The 19,493-nt window shown below is 42.3% G+C and overlaps 1 protein-coding gene across 5 annotated transcripts in view; it reads left to right on the top strand.

Moving 5' to 3' along the window:
- The window catches only part of SLC9A9 (solute carrier family 9 member A9), an 848,969-nt gene that overhangs the window by 333,746 nt on the left and 495,730 nt on the right, over positions 1 to 19,493 (top strand). For all 5 annotated transcript variants that reach the window (XM_056564816.1, XM_056564814.1, XM_056564813.1 and 2 more), the window contains exon 9: positions 10,539 to 10,627. In XM_056564816.1, coding sequence (XP_056420791.1) covers positions 10,539 to 10,627 — 89 coding nt within the window. The remainder of the gene's footprint in view (positions 1 to 10,538; positions 10,628 to 19,493) is intronic.

Genomic DNA, 19,493 nt, shown 5'->3' with positions numbered 1-19,493 from the left:
GCATGCCAGTTAGCTCAGGGAGCTGTTCGGGATAGCCGCGGCGAAATCACGGCATCCCGAACAGCTTACAAGACAGCTGGAGGACCCCTACCTGCCTCCTCGCTGTCCGATCGCCGAATGACTGCTCAGTGCCTGAGATCGAGGCATGAGCAGTCCAGTGGCAGAATCATCTATCACTGGTTCCCTATGAGAAACCAGTGATCAATGTAAAAGATCAGTGTTTGCAGTGTTATAGGTCCCTATGGGAGCTATAACACTGCAAAAAAAAAAAAAGTGAATAAAGATAATTTAACCCCTCCCCTATTAAAAGTTTGAAATCATTCAGCAGGCATCCTGGCACATCGCCGAGGAGGGTCCTGAGACCCCCCCCCCCCCCATGTCGGCGATCCCAGGAAATCGAATGTCAATTCAGACATGCGATTTTCTGCTATTCCGGGCTGATCGGGTCTCTGGTGACCTGATCGCCCGGAAAATAGGGATGATCAGAGCTGTCAGTGACAGCCCCGATCATCCTAAGGGATAAGAGCGAGGTTGCAGGGGTGCAACCTCCTCCTATCCCCTGCCATTAGTCAGCAATGAGTACTGGCCAATGGCAGTTGAAGACGGGGGGTTACCATGGAAACCCCCCGCTCTGCCCACCCCTGGATGTCGGGCAAAACGGGGGGAGAAGATGGCGGCCGGTACCTGTAAAGAAGATGCGGTGGGGACTGGCGATCATCGGTGACATCAACGGAGATCAGCGGCGCAGGTAGGGAGGCGACGGCGTGGAGCATCAAGGAAGGTGGTAGTAAAGCGATCTTTACTGCTGCCTTCCTTGTGGTTGCCAAACTGCAACTCCCAGCATGTCCAGACAGCCAAAGGATGTCTGGGCATGCTGGGGGTTGTAGTTTTGCAACATCTGGAGGGTCACAGTTTGGAGACCATTATTACAGTGGTGCCCAAAACGGTAGCCCTCCAGATGTTGCAAAACTACAACTCTCAGCATGCCTAGACTTCAATAGCAGAAAATCCCGAAATCCAGGTGTGCACACCTTGTGGCATCATCCCCTAGAAGACTGGAGGCTGTAACATAAGTGCTAAGGGGACTTCAGCTGAGTACTGAGTAAATGGTCTGAATACTTTTGTCAGTGTATTATTTTCAATAAATTAGCAAAGATTTCTTACTTTTTCTTCTCACTTTGTCATAGCACAGGATTTTGGGGATAAATTGATTTATATTTAGCTCAAGTCTGCAACATAACATTGTGAAAAAATGAAAGGGTCTGGAAACTTTCCAAATGCACTGTACATGTTCAAAGGTGCATGCCTACTGTGCCATAAGATAAAGCTGGCCTTGGATACAATACTCGCAGTATCAGTACAAGAAATGTCATTCGATCTAATTGCAGAGTTACCCATTTTATACTATTATATTATATTCTTATTATAAAATGGCATTTAGAATTGAAGCTACGTTTCTTCAAGGACGTGTTTAGCTCCTTTATGACACTTGTCCTACAGTGAATGCTTATAGATTTGTGCTGTTAACAGAGCATTCTTAGCAACATGTGACCTTTCTGACCTAACTCTTCATATTGCCCAAGGTTATATGTAATTATAATTCAATATTCAGTAGTATTAGCCTTTCAGGAATTACAAAGACATTACTATGATACATTTCGAGAATAACACCAAGTGTTGCTTGCTTCATTTCATCATATCAAGCGGCTTACAGTGCGATGATTCCCAGCAGTGTGATGGTGGATTCAGATGTTGTGATTCCCTCCGCTGTCAATAGCTCTCCAACAGCTGTTTGAAGTTAATGATGTTTAAAAATACTTAATTAGATGTGGTTTTTCGGCTGATGATGAGCTCTGCTTCATCGGTATGGTACTTCATACAGCAAGAGCTGTGCTCCTACCCACATGCCTGACAGCTGCAAAGTCCTGCATTTCACCAAACAAGGCTACACTTTGGGGGTTGACTTCAAGAAGATAACATGTTACCTATGGGCTTGTGAACGTCATGTTTGGGAAACTCTTTTCACACAAAAATGTAACAGCTAGATAAGTAGAGACATCATGTTTGTTTAACAAATTATAGACATTAGATTCATAGATAATATAGATATGAGTTGCACACATTATTCCACACTTGTATGGTAAAGCATATGCAAACAGTTGAAGCACAACTGTAGTAATGTTGGAGCGGAAGGTACATGTTTAACCCCTTAAGGACCGGGTTTTTTCCGTTTTTGCATTTTCTTTTTTTCCTCCTTACCTTTATAAAATCATAACTCTTTCAGTTTTGCACCTAAAAATCCACATGTGGCTTATTTGTTGCGCCAACTATTCTACTTTGTAATGACATTCAGTCATTTTACCCAAAAACCTACGGCGAAACGGAAAAAAAAATCATTGTGAGACAAAATTGAAAAAAAAATGCCATTTTGTAAATTTTGGGGGCTTCCGTTTCTACGCAGTACATTTTTCGGTAAAAATGACACCTTCTCTTTATTCTGTAGGTCCATACGGTTAAAATGATACCCTACTTATATAGGGTTGATTTTGTCGTACTTCTGGAAAAAATCATAACTGCATGCAGGAAAATATATACGTTTAAAATTGTCATATTCTGACCCCTATAACTTTTTAATTTTTCCGCGTATGGGGCGGCATGATCTGAAGTTTTTAGCAGTGCCATTTTTGCATTGATGGAACTTATTGATTGCTTTTTATTCATTTTTTCATAATATAAAAAGTGACCAAAAATGCACTATTTTGGACTTTGGAATTTTTTTGCGCGTACGGCATTGACCGTGCGGTTTAATTAACTATATATTTTTATAATTCGGACATTTCCGCACGTGGCGATACCACATATGTTTATTTTTATTTACACAGTTGTTTTTTTTTTATGGGAAAAGGGGGGTGATTCAAACTTTTAATAGGGGAGGTTTTAAATGGTCTTTATTCACTTTTTTTCCCCACTTTTTTTTGCAGTATTATAGCTCCCATAGGGGGCTATAACACTGCACACACTGATCTTTTACATTGATCAGTGGTTTCTCATAAGAAACCACTGATCGATGATTCTGCCGCTTGACTGCTCATGCCTAGATCTCAGGCACTGAGCAGTCATTTGGCGATTAGACAGCGATGAGGCAGGTATGGATCCTCCAGCTGTCTTGTAAGCTGTTCGGGATGCCGCAATTTCGCCGCGGCGATCCCGAACAGCTCCCCGAGCTAACCGGCATGGTTTCACTTTCACTTTAGACGCGCGTTCAACTTTGAACGCCGCGTCTAAAGGGTTCATCGCGCTATTAGCCACGGGTCCCGGCCGGGCCCGACCCGCGTTATAGATCGGGAGCGGACTCATGACATACGAGTACGCCATGGGTCCTTAAGAGGTTAAAGGGGGCAAATCCGTGGCACGCGAGTTGTCTGCCGCTGTAGCGAGCTATCTATGGATTTGCCAAAAGTCCCTTGTTAGTCTAAGAGACTTAAAGGAGTACTTTGCTTGAAAACATTTTTTTTTAAATCAACTGGTGTCAGAAAGTTAACCTCTTGGGGGACGCAGGGTGTATGCATACGCTCTCCAACCCCGATCCTTAAGGACCCAGGGTGTACTTGTACGCCTGGGGGAATTTCAGTCACCGCTACTCACAGGGACAGGACCGGGATGCCTGCTGATATCATTCAGCAGGCATCCTGTGACAACTCCTTGGGGGCAATTCCTGGTCTATCGGGTCCCCAGTGACCAGGAAAAAAGGGTTCTATGTGCCGTCTGAGACAGCACCTATCACCCTTTAGCAGCAGGAGTGAGGTGGCACTAGTGCCACCTCACAATCTTCCTGATTCAGTCAGAACTCCTGCTGTGGGGGTGTCCCTAATGGCAACCGCTCCGCCCCTGTTCCGGAGGGCTAGAGCAGGTGCCGGAAGTTAGTACCAGAGGCTGGGGCCCCAGATCCCCAGCATCGGCGGTGGGAATGGGGCCCCAGGAGCGGAGTCAGTGGTGGCGGCAGGCAGGAGGATCCGGTGTGTGCAGCAGCAGGAGGTAAGGCTGGCTTGCTGTTGCTTAGAAACAACTCCCAGCATGTACAAAAAGGCATAGTGGGAGTTGTTGTTATGCAACAGCAGAAGGCACCCCCCCCCCCCACAAGTGAATGTACAGGGTACATTCACACGGGCGGGGGTTTACAGTGAGTTTTTCGCTGCAAGTTTGAGATGCAACAAATTTCCACTGCAGCTCAAACTCCCAGCAGGAAACTTACTGTAAACCCCCGCCGTGTGAATGTACCCTAAAAACACTACACAAAATAAAAAGTAAAACACTACATATACATTATACCCTTACACAGTTACCAAAACGGAGCCTCCAGCGGTTGCAAAACCACTCCCAGTATTGCCAGACAGCCATTGACTGTCCAGGCATGCTGGGAGTTTTGCAACAGCTGGAGGCACCCTGTTTGGGAAACACTGCCGTAGGGTAATTTTGGTATTGGAAGCAAGTGTAATTCTTGCATCCGGGTCCGTCCCTATGCAAATCCCTAATTTAGGCCTCAAATGTGCATGCCACTCTCTTCCTTCGGAGCCCTGTTGTATTGTGCCAGCATGTTCACAGGAGGTAAAAGGGAAAAAAAAGACCCCAAAAATTTGTAACACAATTTCTCCTGAGTACGAAAATACCCATTACGTGGGCGTAAAATGCTGACGCACAACAGGGCTCAGGAGTGAGAGCGCACTATGTACATTTGAGGCCTAAATTGGTGATTTTCACAGGGGTGGCTGATTTTTACAGCGGTTCTGACATTAACGCTAAAAAATAAATACGCACATGTGACTCCATTTTGAAAACTACCCCTGTCACGGAACGTAACAAGGGGTATAGTGAGCCTTAACACCCCTAAGGTGTTTCGTATTTTCGTTAAAGTTGGATGGGAAAATGAAAAAAAAAAAAAAAAAAAATCACAAAAATGCTGGTGTTCTCCTAAATTTTTCATTTTCGCAAGGGAAAATAGGAAAAAAGCCCCCCAAAATGTGTAACCCCATTTCTTCTGAGAAAGAACATACCCCATATGTGGATGTAAAGTGCTCTGTGGGCGCACTACAATGCTCAGAAGAGAAGGAGTACATTGGGCTTTTGAAGAGAAATTTGTCCGGAATTGAAGGCCACGTGTGTTTACAAAGCCCCCATGGTGCCAGAACAATGGACCCCCCCACATGTGACCCCATTTTGGAAATGACACCCCTCACATAATGTAATAAGGGGTGCAGTGAGCATTTATGCCACACAGGTTTACGCCCCACAGATTTTTGGAACAGTGGTCCATGAAAATTAAAAATGTAATTTTTCATTTGCACAGCCAACTGTTCCATCATAGATCTGTCAAACGCCAGTGGGGTGTAAATTCTCACCGCACCCCTTATTAAATTCTGTAAAGGGTTTCGATTCCTAAATTGGGTCACATGTGGGGGGGGGGGGGTTTACTCTTCTTGCACCGTGGGGGCTTTGTAAATGCACATGGCCCCCGACTTCCATTCGAAACAAATTCTCTCTCCAAAAGCTCAAAGGCGCTCTTCTCTTCTGAGCATTGTAGTGCGCCGTCAGAGCATTTTACATCAACATATGTGATATTTCCTTACTCAGAAGAAATGGTGTTACAGATTTTGGGAGACTTTTTCTCCTATTACCCCTCGTGAAAATGAGCATTTTAGTGAAAAAAATCTAATTTTTCATTTTCACGTCCAACTTTAGCGGAAATTTGTCAAACACTTGTGGGATGTAAAGGCTCACTGTACCCCTTGTTACGTGCCTTGAGGGGTGTAGTTTCCAAAATAGTATGCCATGTACTTTTTTTTTGCTGTTCTGGCACCATAGGGGATTCCTAAATGCGATATGCCCCCCAAAAACCATTTCAGCAAAATTCACTCTTCAAAATCCCATGGCCCTCTAATGTGCCTGTAGAACTCTTTACATCCACATATGAGGTATTTACTTACTCGAGAGAAATTGGGTTACACATTTTGGGTGGATATATCTTCTTTTACCCCTTTTAAAAATTTAAAAAAAAATGGCTCTACAAGAACATGTGAGTGTAAAAAATGAAGATCTTGAATTTTCTCCTTCACTTTGCTGCTATTCATGTTAAGCACCTAAAGGGTTAAAAAAAACTTTCTGAATTTAATTTTCAATATTTTTAGGGGTGCAGTTTTTATAATGGGGTAATTTATTGGGTATTTCTCATAGAAAGGCCCTTCAAATCCACTTCAAACTTAAAGGGGTACTCCGGTGAAAACCTTTTTTCTTTTAAATCAACTGGTGGCAGAAAGTTAAACATATTTGTAAATTACTTCTATTAAAAAATCTTAATCCTTCCAGTACTTATTAGCTGCTGAATGCTACAGAGGAAATTCCTTTCTTTTTGGAACACTGACGACATCACGAACACAGTGCTCTCTGCTGACATCTCTGTCCATTTTAGCAACCATGCATAGCAGATGTATGCTAAGGGCAGCATGGTGGCTCAGTGGTTAGCATTGCTGCCTTGCAGTGCTGGGGACTTGGGTTCAAATCCCACTAAGGACAACAATAAATAAAGCATTATTATTATTATAATAATGTCAGCAGAGAGAACTGTGGTCGTGATGTCATCAGAGAGCATTCCAAAAAGAAAAGAATTTCCTCTGTAGTATTCAGCAGCTAATAAGTACAGGAAGGATTAAGATTTTTTAATAGAAGTAATTGACAAATATCAAGAGAAGAAGGAAATGATGTCCGCACTCACCATGCCGTAGAAAATTGGATATGCTTTATTAGCGTCTTCAGAGTTCCATAAGAAACAATATCAAAATACACCCGGGTGCAGGGAGGGGGAGCTGCTCCTGGCAAGGAGACTAGGAGCGGCTCAGGAACCGGAAGAAGCGTGGATAACGCGAAACGGTACTGTTGTTCCTGACAGCCGCTCCTAGTCTCCTTGCCAGGAGCAGCTCCCCGTCCCCGCATCCGGGTGTATTTTGATATTGTTTCTTATGGAACTCTGAAGACTTCACTTTAGAAGTAGAACACTTGTTGGCTACAAAGTTGCTGGCAATTTTAAACATGTATCCTTCCACCACATTTTATGGAGGTTTTCCAGAGAGAGAAAGCATTTTAAGAGGTGTCAGGGTGCCTTAACCGTTTCCCAACCTATGACGTATATATTTACATAATGGACGGGAATACGTTAACGCAAAATTACATATATTAATGTCATGAAGGAGTGCTGGTGCTACACTAGCTTCATAGATGCTGAGAAATGGCTGCTGATTAATGCCGATTGTGGCTTCTAAAGGAAAGAAATACGGTGACAAAGTGGTGGTATTCATCAGACCCCCACTGCACATTGATGGGGGTCTGATGAGTTACAATGGTTGCAGAGGTCCCTTTACCCAGCCACTGGCCGCCAGATCATCGTTTCTATAATACAGCCTGGTAGAGCCAGGCTGTCTTAGTAGAGCGCCAATCTCTCTGGACAATGCTATGCAATAGTATAGCATTATATATTGAACACAATATAATGTTTGCATATAATAGTCCCCTGTGGGGATTTACAAAGTGTAAAATAAAATAAAAAGTTTTTAAATATTAAAAATTCATTTTAAAAATAATAAACATATTTGGTATTGTTGCATGTGGAATTGTCTAAATTATAAAAATATAATGTATGTGATTCCACACAGTGAACAGCGTTAACGTAAAAAAAAAAAAAATGAAAGTGATCAAAAAGTCTCATTTAACCAAAAAGTGTACTGATAAAAACTACAGATTACAACACAAAAAAATGAGCCCTGATACAGTGTTTTTTTAATTAATAGTACAATAAAAGAAATTGTGAGGAGAGCATGTTATTTTTACCATAAAGTACACTGCGTAAAAAGAAAACCCCCCACAAATAATACTTTTTGTTTTTCGCCATACATATTTTTGTAAAATAAGAGGTGTCATTACAATGGACAAATGGTCCTGCAAAAAAACAAGCCCTCATATGGGTCTGTAGATGGAAACATAAATGAGTTAGGGCTCCTAATAGGCAAGGAGGAAAAATGAAAACGCAAAAATAACCAAAGAGGGCTGGCTCCATATGGTACAAAAAATGTTGTTGCCTCCCTGGAAAACACTTTTAGATCATCCACATAAAAAATTGCAGTGAAGCTTTGTCTTATAGGGGTAAAATACAGAGAGACCAAAATACATAGAAAATCTTAGGCTATATTCACACAGCAGAATTTCCTCATTCGGATTCCACATCAAATTAAAGCCCAATAGACTTTAATAGGATTTCACACTCCCATTCACACTTCAGAATTTGAGCATGAGGATTCCACATTGATTCTGCACAGAATCCGCACAAGCCAGAAACCACCCAAATGAATGCGGACGTGGAATTGGTGCGGTTGGGAGAAAATTCTATTGTACCCTTAGAGAAGACAAATATATATATATATATATATATATATATATATATATATATATATATATAAAATTCAACGTGTGTATGTATGTATTTATGTTCCACAAAAACTTCCAAACGGCTAAAGATATTACCGTATATACTCGAGTATAAGCCGACCCGAGTATAAGCCAAGACCCCTAATTTCAACCCAAAATCCCAGGAAAAGTTATTGACTCGAGTATAAGCCTAGGGTGGGAAATACATCATCCCCCCCCTGTCATCATCCAGACCCTCATCATCATTAACATCCTCATCATCATCACCGCCTGTCATCATCCAAACCCTCATCATCATCACCTGTCATCATCCCCTTGTCATCATCCCACAACCCCCCCTTCATCATCCCCTTGTCATCATCCCCACCCCCCTTCATCATCCCCTTGTAATCATCCCACCCCCCCTTCATCATCCCCTTGTCACCATCCCCACTCCCCTTTATCATCCCACACCCCCCCTTCATCATCCTCTTGTCATCATCCCACACCCCCCCTTCATCATCCTCTTGTCATCATCTGCCCTCAGTGGTCTTCAACCTGCGGACCTCCAGAGGTTTCAAAACTACAACTCCCAGCAAGCCCGGGCAGCCATCGGCTGTCCGGGCTTGCTGGGAGTTGTAGTTTTGAAACCTCTGGAGGTCCGCAGGTTGAAGACCACTGCGGCCTTCGACATCATCCAGCCCCCTCTCACCCCCTTTAGTTCTGTACAGTACTCGCCTCCGCTGCGGGTGGAGAGTTCACTCGAGTATAAGCCGAGGGGGGTGTTTTCAGCACGAAAAATCGAGTATATAAGGTAACATGAAACTTGGCACACATGTTACTTATATGTCAACAACAAACATAGGATAGGTGATTTAACCCTTACTCACCCCCATTTGCTAGGGGCGGGGTTTATGTTTAAAGTCCCATGCAAGTCAATGGGAAATATATGTTACTGCATAACTTCCAAACAGCTGGAGATATTTTGATTATACTTGGTCACATGTTACTTATATGTCCACTTAAAATATAGGATAGTTAATTTAACCCTTTACTACCCCCATTTGTGAGTGTCAGGGTTTTTGTTTAAAGTCCCATGCAAATCAATGGGAAATGCATGTTCTCACATATCTTCTGTACGGCTGGAGATATTTCAATACCTGTTACACATATTACGGGTCGGGATAGGAGGTCAGGATGGGAGGTCGGGATAGGAGGACAGGGATAGGAGGACGGGATAGGAAGTTGGGATAGGAGGTCTGGATAGGAGGGCCGGGATAGGAGGACAGGATAGGAGGTCAGAATAGGAGGACCGGGATAGGAGGTCGGGATAGGAGGTCGGGAAATGAGGTCGGGATAGGAGGATGGGATAGGAGGATGGGATAGGAGGATGGGATAGGAGGACGGGATAGGAGGACCGGGATAGGAGGACAATATAGGAGGTCGGGACAGGAGGACAGGATAGGTGGACGGGATAGGAGGTTGGGATAGGAGTATGGGATAGGAGGTCGGGATAGGAGGTAGGGATAGATGGACTGGATAGGAGGACGGTATATGAGGACCGGGATAGGACCGGGATAGGAGGGTGGGATAGGAGGTCGAGATAGGAGGTTGAGATAGGAGGACAAGATAGGAGGACGAGATAGGAGGACGAGATAGGAGGACGAGATAGAAGGACGGGATAGGAGGTCGGGAAAAGGAGGTCGGGAAAAGGAGGTCGGGATAGGAGGTCGAGATAGGAGGTCGAGATAGGAGGACGGGATAGGAGGACGGGATAGGAGGACGGGATAGGAGGACGGGATAGGAGGACGGGATAGGAGGACGGGATAGGAGGACGGGATAGGAGGACGGGATAGGAGGACGGGATAGGAGGACGAGATAGGAGGACGAGATCGGAGGACGAGATCGGAGGACGGGATAGGAGGTCGGGATAGGAGGTCGAGATAGGAGGTCGAGATGAGGGTGGGTTTCTCAAAGAAGTGGTCTGTTTAAAATTTATTGGGGATGAGTTTGTATATGTTGATCTTGAATATACTTTTTGTAACACTCACATATTGCTTTCATACTGGATTCTACAACTTGGTTTGCAGGAATTGTTGCCGTCCTGTTTTGTGGAGTGACCCAAGCCCATTACACATACAACAACTTATCGGAGGAGTCCAAACTCAGAACTAAGCAGGTAGGATGAATTTTACTATTGATTCTAGTCTTCACTTGCAATGTGGGATGTATAATATATAGTGAACCATTCTATACTATCTAACGCAAGAAACCTATACTTACACTACACTTACACCTTTGCTCTAAAGAGTGGGTCCCAAAACTTCAGATGACTGTGCCCTCCTTTAGATTTACTTACATTCTTCAAAGTCTGACATAAGTCTTACATAGCAGTTGCATTTCCACAATCTGGAGCACTTATTCAGCCAACCACTGTATACTGTACATATTGATAGAAAGACATAAAGGGAAAGTCACACGTGACAGAAATGTTCAATTGTGCCATAAGTCTGAAAAGAGCTAACAGAACTCTATGTACCTGTCACCAAAACACCAGTCAGATGAATGGAGCTGATTTCCAGTTGCAGCAAATTATTTGTGTGAATTCATTCTACAGTATAGACTTCCTTTGTTTTTCCTAAAGCGATTTTTTTAGGGAGAGAGAAGCATGCCCATGCTGTTAACATTTTTTTATGAAGAATACTGTGGCCCTGTAGCAGAATTTGACCCTCCCCACAGGGACACAGTTTTCTGCTTTACAGCCAACTCCCTATCACTCATCCCCATTACGTCCGTCCAACATCTTGACACCTCCATACATCGGGAGAAGACAATGGGCAGGGTCAAGGGGCGGTAAAATTAGCTTTCGTCTAGGGTGGCAAAAATCCTTGCTCCAGGCCTGACTTCTCTTTGCCTAGAAGAGCAGTTGACATAACTGTGCTAGAAATTGCTCCAAAATGACAAAAAAAGCCTAACACAGCAATTTTACCATGTGATTTTGACCCTTTTTCCTTCAACTGTGTTAAGAAGTTTAGAAACAATGCATGACTATGATTTTCTACAATTTGCATATCAATAAATATCAAATTACTGATATGCACTAGCCATAAGATGGCATATGGAAAAGAGGTATATCTAACATGCCTAGTCAGTTGCACCAAATACATTATGCCAAGTATGCCATTTTGACAAATTTGAGACAGTTATAGGCATTTTCTTCGACAAAATTCATGCATTTTACTACACTATCAATCTCCGCTGGTGTTTTTGTACGCACATCCAATTGACTAGAGGAAATATAGCCTTACTGAAGCACTTTGTGTAATTGTAAGCTTGTGTTATCATCTTAAAAGGGAAAACTCTGGAACAGCTGCATGCAATATTTAGGAGTCTACAATTGGTTTTTATACAGCATACAGAGATCAAGTCAGATTGATTCTTGTAGAGAAACACCCGTGTGATCAGCTTTCTACATGACAAGTAAATCAAGTGATAAATAGAAGTCCAGATGGAGGGAATTATAATTGAATACTCTTTTTTTATTTGGAATCCTGCCATTACTTTACTACTGTGGGTTAGAAGCAAAGACATCTGCTTTCCTGCTCCAGGGAATGTCCCAACTTTCTTTATACTCCTGATAATTAAGCCCCATTGCTTGTGTATTGTCCAGACCTTAAAAGTGATAACTTCAGTAGTCTGTAGTTGACATGTAACTTGCCCCAGGAGTACAGTATTAGGAAAATGCAGAGCCATAGAAATTGAATTTTGTTGAAAAATTATTATAGTTGACATGTTAGCAACAAACCGTACTTCTTGTATCTCCTGAACAGCGGCACCGATAGGAGAAAATTATATTTTTTATTTTAATCCAGTTCACCCACACAATAACCTTGTGTATTGGGATTAGTACTGGTGAACCGGCTGTGAGTTTCCCTTTAAGTGTAGGGTCACACGTAACGTATCCACAGCGGAGCTTTTGGTCACAGCTTTAGGCACACTATGAATCGTGTCACCGGCAGATACGCTGCGGATCACCCGGTAACTGGATCCATAGTGTGCCTCCAGCTGTGAACAAAAGCTGCACTGCGGATCCGTTACGTGTGACCCTACCCTGAGGCAGAAGGAAACCTTTCTCAGTCATAGTAGTTTCCATCAGAATAGGCTCAGTGCTGCCTTATCTGAGAAAGGCTTCCTGCTGTCTTAAAATAGTGTTCCTCAGCAGACAGGAGGGGAGTGGAAAGGGAGCAGAGACGGGACCTTTGTAATTACAGTCTATGATGTGATGTCACAGCCACAAGCCAGGCAGCTCTGCTCATATGGCAGATCTGTGCACTATGGTTAATAACATTGTATTAGTAAGTTGCTTTATTATACTTTTTGACACCATACACAGGTGGTTTCTTTTACTGGACAACCCCATTAAGACAAATGCAGAACCACACTGATAGAATTCTACATTAATCCATACCTCCAGTTAACCATATCAGGTTTTTTTATGTGTTGTTGATGCTTATGTTTGTTAGGGGCAGTGCTCCGTTCATTCATTCTGGCCATGAGCGCTCCCCACCCTCCTTAACATCCCTGGCTCTGGGACTCGCAGTGCGGGATGCACCCTCACGCGTGTCCCAGGTGTAATTATGGGCAATGCTCCGGCTGTGCTGTCCGGCTGTGAGTGCACCCCTTCACGTTGTCCTGTTGGCTCCGGGACTCCCTATGCGGGGCACTCGCTATGCGAGCCCCGGGCATCTCCTCCCCTTCCTCCATCCCTGGCTTTTCTCCTGTTCTGCTTTGCCGGCGTGCGCATCCCCTTTTCTTAGTGCGCATGCGCTGGCGTTGCTAGATTTTAAGGGCCAGTTCGCCCTTAATTGGTTCCCTGCTGGGTGGTCCCTATATTAGTCTGGCACCTCCCTAGTATGGTACCGGATCTTTGTGCCTTGTGCCTTTGAGAAAGTGTTACCTCCAGCCTTTGCTCCTTAGCCACCTGCCTCCTGAACTTGTGCCTGTGACCCAACAACGCACCTTTGCTGCCTGCCTTCTGACATGTGCTTCGTCCTGACTATGCTACCATCTGTGCCAAGTTCCATCTGGGCAACCTGTGTGGACAGATCGTGCCATGGGTAGCTACCTGGGTGCCACCTACCATTGCAAGTCCATCCAGCTCTGCGGCGAGCTCTGGTGAAAACCAGCACCACCTTAGACTCCGCTCCCTGGTACGGTCCAAGTCATTGTCTACACAGGACAGTGGATCCACCTCCCTGCCGTCACGGTAAGACCGTTACAATGTTCAGTATCTCTGTGAGTCTTTTCTGTTCTAAGTTTAACTGCATTGGCTACAGACCCCTTCTTCTTTCCGCTCTACGGGAAATTTTATCATTGTCTCCGATGTTGCAGGTGCAGTGGGGCTGCATGCTGGTCAAGGTCAATATTTATTGAGTTGTGCAAAGTTTGTAGAAATAGCAGTGCCTGGCTAAAGTCGAGTATGCTGACTTTTGGTATATTTTTCTTCCTAAAAATCATAATACGGCATTAGTTATTTTCTAGCAGCCCAAAACCCCCCACAAAATGATTTATGCCTCACAGTCACCACTTAGTCTGTCATTTTTTGTGCTTTTTAGCAGATTACAGTGATGTAGATGGTATTGTTGTATTCTAGGCATCGTTCATGTTATACCGAATTAATCAGCAACTTGTTTACTGGGTGTCATCATTTGACATTTTTCAAATGCGAAATAATATCATGATAATGTGCAATGACTAACCAGGAAGCTTCTAGTAAATGTCACATGTCTTTTTGTGTCAAGATGTTCTGTCAGAATAATATCAGTCTGTGGTTCTTTATTTATATTCAGGAAACTATATCTCTTCAGATTTTGACAATGAAAGGAAATATTTACAAACTGTGCATACATGAAGAGTCGTATGGCAGTGCAATGTTACATATAACAGCCATGTTGCCTTGTCATGTACAAACAGCTGTTACAGTCTTATACAATCACAGTCTGTGGAAGAAAAAAAAAAGACATGTTCAAATTCTATAAGCAAGGTTACCCTGCTCTAGAAGAAAGGGGGTGTACGCACTGTTGTTGAGGGAGCTTTCCTGCAACAAATGTTCAACTGCCATAAAGAGCCTTGAAACATGACTGGAGGTAATAAGCAAAGCCAGAATCTCTCCCAGAAGGTAGACTTACCTATCTATAGACAGCTGTCTCAGGGATTTTATTCTCTTTTCAGTACATAACAGAGTGCTGGTTGGCAGATAGGGACGTGTGGGACTGACGAGGTCCATTTTTTTCCTTGAGGAAAGCATCATAAGGCTTGTGGAGAGTTATAGGCCATGCAAGTTCCACTGGGAGAATATGCAAAGTAGCCCTCTTAGGTGGCACCATAGAGTGAGCTCCTTTTTTCTGACACTCTGTTTAATGTCAACATTATTTATTGGTTTAAGCTTTGTTACAAGTATTTTTTCCTATTGACTACTTATGGAAACGTACACTATTTTGCAAAATAATAAGATAATAAAAATATATCCAATGGTACATAAAAACATCAGTGCTTGAAAAATTGTGTTTATTTATAAGAACCTTTTGACAATTTTTTTGTGTTGCACTACAGCAGCACCCCAACTGAGAACCAGTCCCATCAAGAGCTGTCAAAAAACCAAGAGAACACAACAGAGTCATTTTTTAAAAAGAAGTGTGTGTCCAAAAGATCAATTTTATTATTTCCATGGAAATAAAAAACACGTATTTGAAAAAAGAGGAATACAGCAACAAAACGGTGATATCACCGGATCTGCACACATAGTGGTAATAATACTGATAATTATATCTATAAGGTATGTCCCAAATTGAGTATAAGAATAAAAAAAGCTTTAATAAAGATGGCGACAACACGCTTATAGCACATATAAAGATAACTGTGTTGCACTTATTGCACATCAATATATATTACACATTGCAGATATAACAGCTCCTGTGAGCCTACAATGTTAACATGTAACTAAGGTGCAGTGTGCATATAGCTACAACCTGAAAAGCAGGTATATGGGATACAGACCTAATCCAACCGTGTCAACAAGGTAGAATACACTGGCAGAGACCGAGATAGCACCACTCCAACATACGTTTCGGTACGTCACCTTCGTCTGGGAGTGGTCCTATCCCTGTCCAAACTGTCTATTTAAGGACCAGAGCACCAATCGGATCACCAACCTTAATAGCTTCATAACTAACACCTGTGGCGTGGTATCGGCGCATGAACGCCGTCACAAGCTACCTCCCGGAAGCCGGAAGAGTCACATGACCGAGTCACGCGTGAAATCACATGACTCCGTAATGACGTAGACGCAACGCTCCGGATCCCCGACGGCGCCGGACCGGCGCATGCGCACTGGCAACAGGAGCAGTGCTTATAATATATAAGGCACTGAAATAGCTGTACAGCCATATATTCCCGCAGGAGCAGACAAAGTATATATTAAATAACAAATTGGGGATAATACTATGCACAAAATGACAAAATTACAATAATATTAATAATTACAATTTGGTGCATTGGGCTACATATCACATGAGGGTCACTGGAAACAATATATTTGTATCAAAAAAATGGGGCAGAATAGGGGTACAATGCTGCATACATTTATACAAATATACCTACATACAAAAATGTATAATAATGATAAAAATAATAATAATAAAAACACAAGTAGTAATGGATGAAAAATAATAAAGATTGAAAAGAATGAAATATAAATGAAATAAAAAGTTTTTATATATATTTTTTCTATGGAAATAATAAAATTTGTGTCTTTTGGACACACACTTCTTTTTAAAAAAAGACTCTGTTGTGTTCTCTTGGTTTTTTGATGCCTTAGATTGGAGTTCATAGATACATGGCCTGTACCTTGAATTGGAGTGTCATTTGACAGTGCTCAGTATTGAGTGTAGTACCGCAGGTGTATAGTGTATACATATTTTCCCCAATACTGTGTCCTCTGTTTTCTATATACCCATCAAGAGCTGTGTAAAAGGAATCTCATCTAGCAAATCAGCACTATGCTCTGCACTGTTAAGGGGCAAGAACCTCAAATACATATGTTTACAGATGGGCCCTTTAACTTTTGGACGAGATTCTGGTTTTGCTAGTATCCCTAGTCATGTTTCACAACTCTTTTAGGGATAAAGCATCAAATTACCAGGTAGCCGTCTATAGTTGAAACTAAAGAGACCTTTTTCTTCCTTTTGGAAAAAAAAAACAAACATATTTGCCTACTTCATCCAATAGAGCATTTCCTTTAAAACTTTAAAAAGGTTATCTGGCCAAAGATTTCCAAATTAGGCATATCGCACAGACATGAATAGAGGGGTGTGGCGTCTCCAGTCATGGAAACAAAAAGCTTTCTGAGACTGGAGGTGCAGCCCCACATAGAATGCGGGTGCTGCTCTTTGGTCGGATATCCCCTTTAAACATTCTGGTGCAAAAATGAGCCGACTGGAGTAACTATCTGACTTCGTTCGGCTTATTTAAATGAATAAAATGCATGCTGGGTCCTGCGGGGATACGGTAAAGGCCGGTTTTGACATCCCCACACTGGATAAGGTAACCGTATGAAGAAAACGTGGTGTGAATGCACCCTTACTTTGAATGTTTTACTAAAAATAAAAAAGTAATAGTCTACTTCATAATAGACTAAAGACTGTTTTCTGATAACACATCCAAATAATTTGCCAATATCTTCGGAACGTATGCCTTTACACTTATCCTAAAATTCTGCTCTAGAAAAGGAGACAATCTTATTTACCATTTGGCTCATTGAAGGACTCCTTATACAAAGCTTATAGTTACAGGATTTACAGACAGGAAAGACCAATGTGAGATGCAGGTTGGTGCCAAAAGCTTGTGTCTCATTATTGTGTTGGCTCACAGCAGTGTAGCCTTGGACTGCATAAGATAAGAAATAATATTACCGCTCAATTACAGAGAGATACAAAGGCAAGGTCACCTACTGAGTGTATCTTTTCATCATAATTATGGAGAAAGAAATGGAAACCTTGCATCAAAATCACAAATAGACATTAAATTAACATACTGTTTGGTACCTAATTTGGAAGATTCTTTTAAGGTTTTTGATGCTAAATAATTGATTGATACATTCAGAATGAACAGAACAAAACATGGGTTATCAGCACGCCAGAGCTTTAGAGTTTTCTTTCTGAAAAATTATGACGTGTATATACAGTTCATGGCCGTAAATGTTGGCACCCCTGAAATCTTTCAAGAAAATGAAGTATTTCTCACAGAAAAGGATTGCAGTAACTCATGTTTTGCTATACACATGTTTATTCCCTATGTGTGTATTGGAACTAAACAAAAACAAAAAAAAAGGGGAGGAAAAAAAGGAAATTGGACATAATGTCACACCAAACTCCAAAAATATTGGCACCCTTAGCTTAATATTTGGTTGCACACCCTTTGGAAAAAATAACTGAAATCAGTGGCTTCCTATAACCATCAATAAGCTTCTTACACCTCTCAGCCGGAATGTTGGACCACTCTTCCTTTGCAAACTGCTCCAGGTCTCTTATTGGAAGGGTGCCTTTTCCCAACAGCAATTTTAAGATCTCTCCACAGGTGTTCAATGGGATTTCAATATGAACTCATTGCTGGCCACTTCAGATCTCTCCAGTGCTTTGTTGCCATCCATTTCTGGGTGCTTTTTGATATATGTTTGGGGTCATTGTCCTGCTGGAAGATCCAAGATCTCAGATGCAAACCCAGCTTTCTGACACTGGTCCGTACAGTGCGACCCAAAATCCGTTGGTAATCCTCAGATTTCATGATGCCTTGCACACATTAAAGACACCTAATACCAGAGGCATTAAAACAACCCCAAAGCATCATCAAACCTCCACCATATATCACTGTAGGTATTGTTTTTTTTGTAGGCCTCATTCCGTTTTCGGTAAACAGTAGAATGATGTAATTTACCAAAAAGCTCTATCTTGGTCTCATCTGTCCACAAGACATTTTCCCAGAAGGATATTGGCTTACTCAAGTTCATTTTGGCAAAATTTAGTCTTGCTTTTTTATGTCTCTGTTAGGGATGAGCGAGTCGAATCTAAAAAATTAGAATTTGTTACGAATTTGAGGAAAAATTTGTTTAGTAACGAATGTGAATATTTCCGCGATTCGATCATGCAAATCCCTTCATTTAACTCCATTTAGTGCGGTCCAGGTTCCAGGGCATCTAAATGGCAGATCCACATGTGAGGACATGAGGCAAGGAATCCTGGGAAGGCGGGAACAAGGGTCGGCAGGATGACTCTGAATCACATGCAGCATGCAGCCTTTCAGCAGCCAGCCACCCCTGTGATGTCACAGCCCTATATAATCGGTAGCCATCTTGTGGCCAGTCACTTCAGCCTTTTATTGCAGAGAGAGGGACAGACAGCAGTGTGTGTTGCACAGAAAAGCATTTTTACAGCAGGGATTCACCTCCCAGTCACATCAGCGTTCTATTGCAGAGAGGGACAGAGAGCAGTGTGTTTCACTGAAAATCTTTTTTTATAGCAGCTATTCACCTCAAGCACAAATCCAAACTAGAAGCACTGATAGGGAAGAGAGTGAGATTTAGAGAGAGAGAGAGAGTGCAGCACTGGTGTGTACAACAACTGAAAATAGTAGCCAGCCAGTTAGGATGAGCAGAGCACTAAAGTATATTGTCCTTTATCAAGTGTAATCTGTGCGTACATCGAAGTGGTATAGTGGTATACCATGTTGTTCCTGTTAAAGTCTTAAGGGCCTTCCCCCCCCCCCTTTTCTCCTTCTGACAGGGGGTTGGGGAGGGGGGGGTTGTGTAATTATGTATCATATTCTTATTTTGTCAATGTTATTTTGTATGTGAAATTTGTAATAAAAAAATAAATAAAAAAAAGTCTTAAGGGCCTAAATACTGTGAAAGGCTAGCCAAAAGTGCACACCTGCTGGTGTTGTAGACAAATACTGTTTTAAGTGTACTGGAGCACAATGTCCTCCCCTCATAA

This window comes from Hyla sarda, chromosome 3, assembly GCF_029499605.1.
Source record: "Hyla sarda isolate aHylSar1 chromosome 3, aHylSar1.hap1, whole genome shotgun sequence".
Taxonomy (NCBI): domain Eukaryota; kingdom Metazoa; phylum Chordata; class Amphibia; order Anura; family Hylidae; genus Hyla; species Hyla sarda.
Note: the sequence above shows the minus strand (reverse complement) of the source record. Positions and strands in the feature narration are given on the sequence as shown.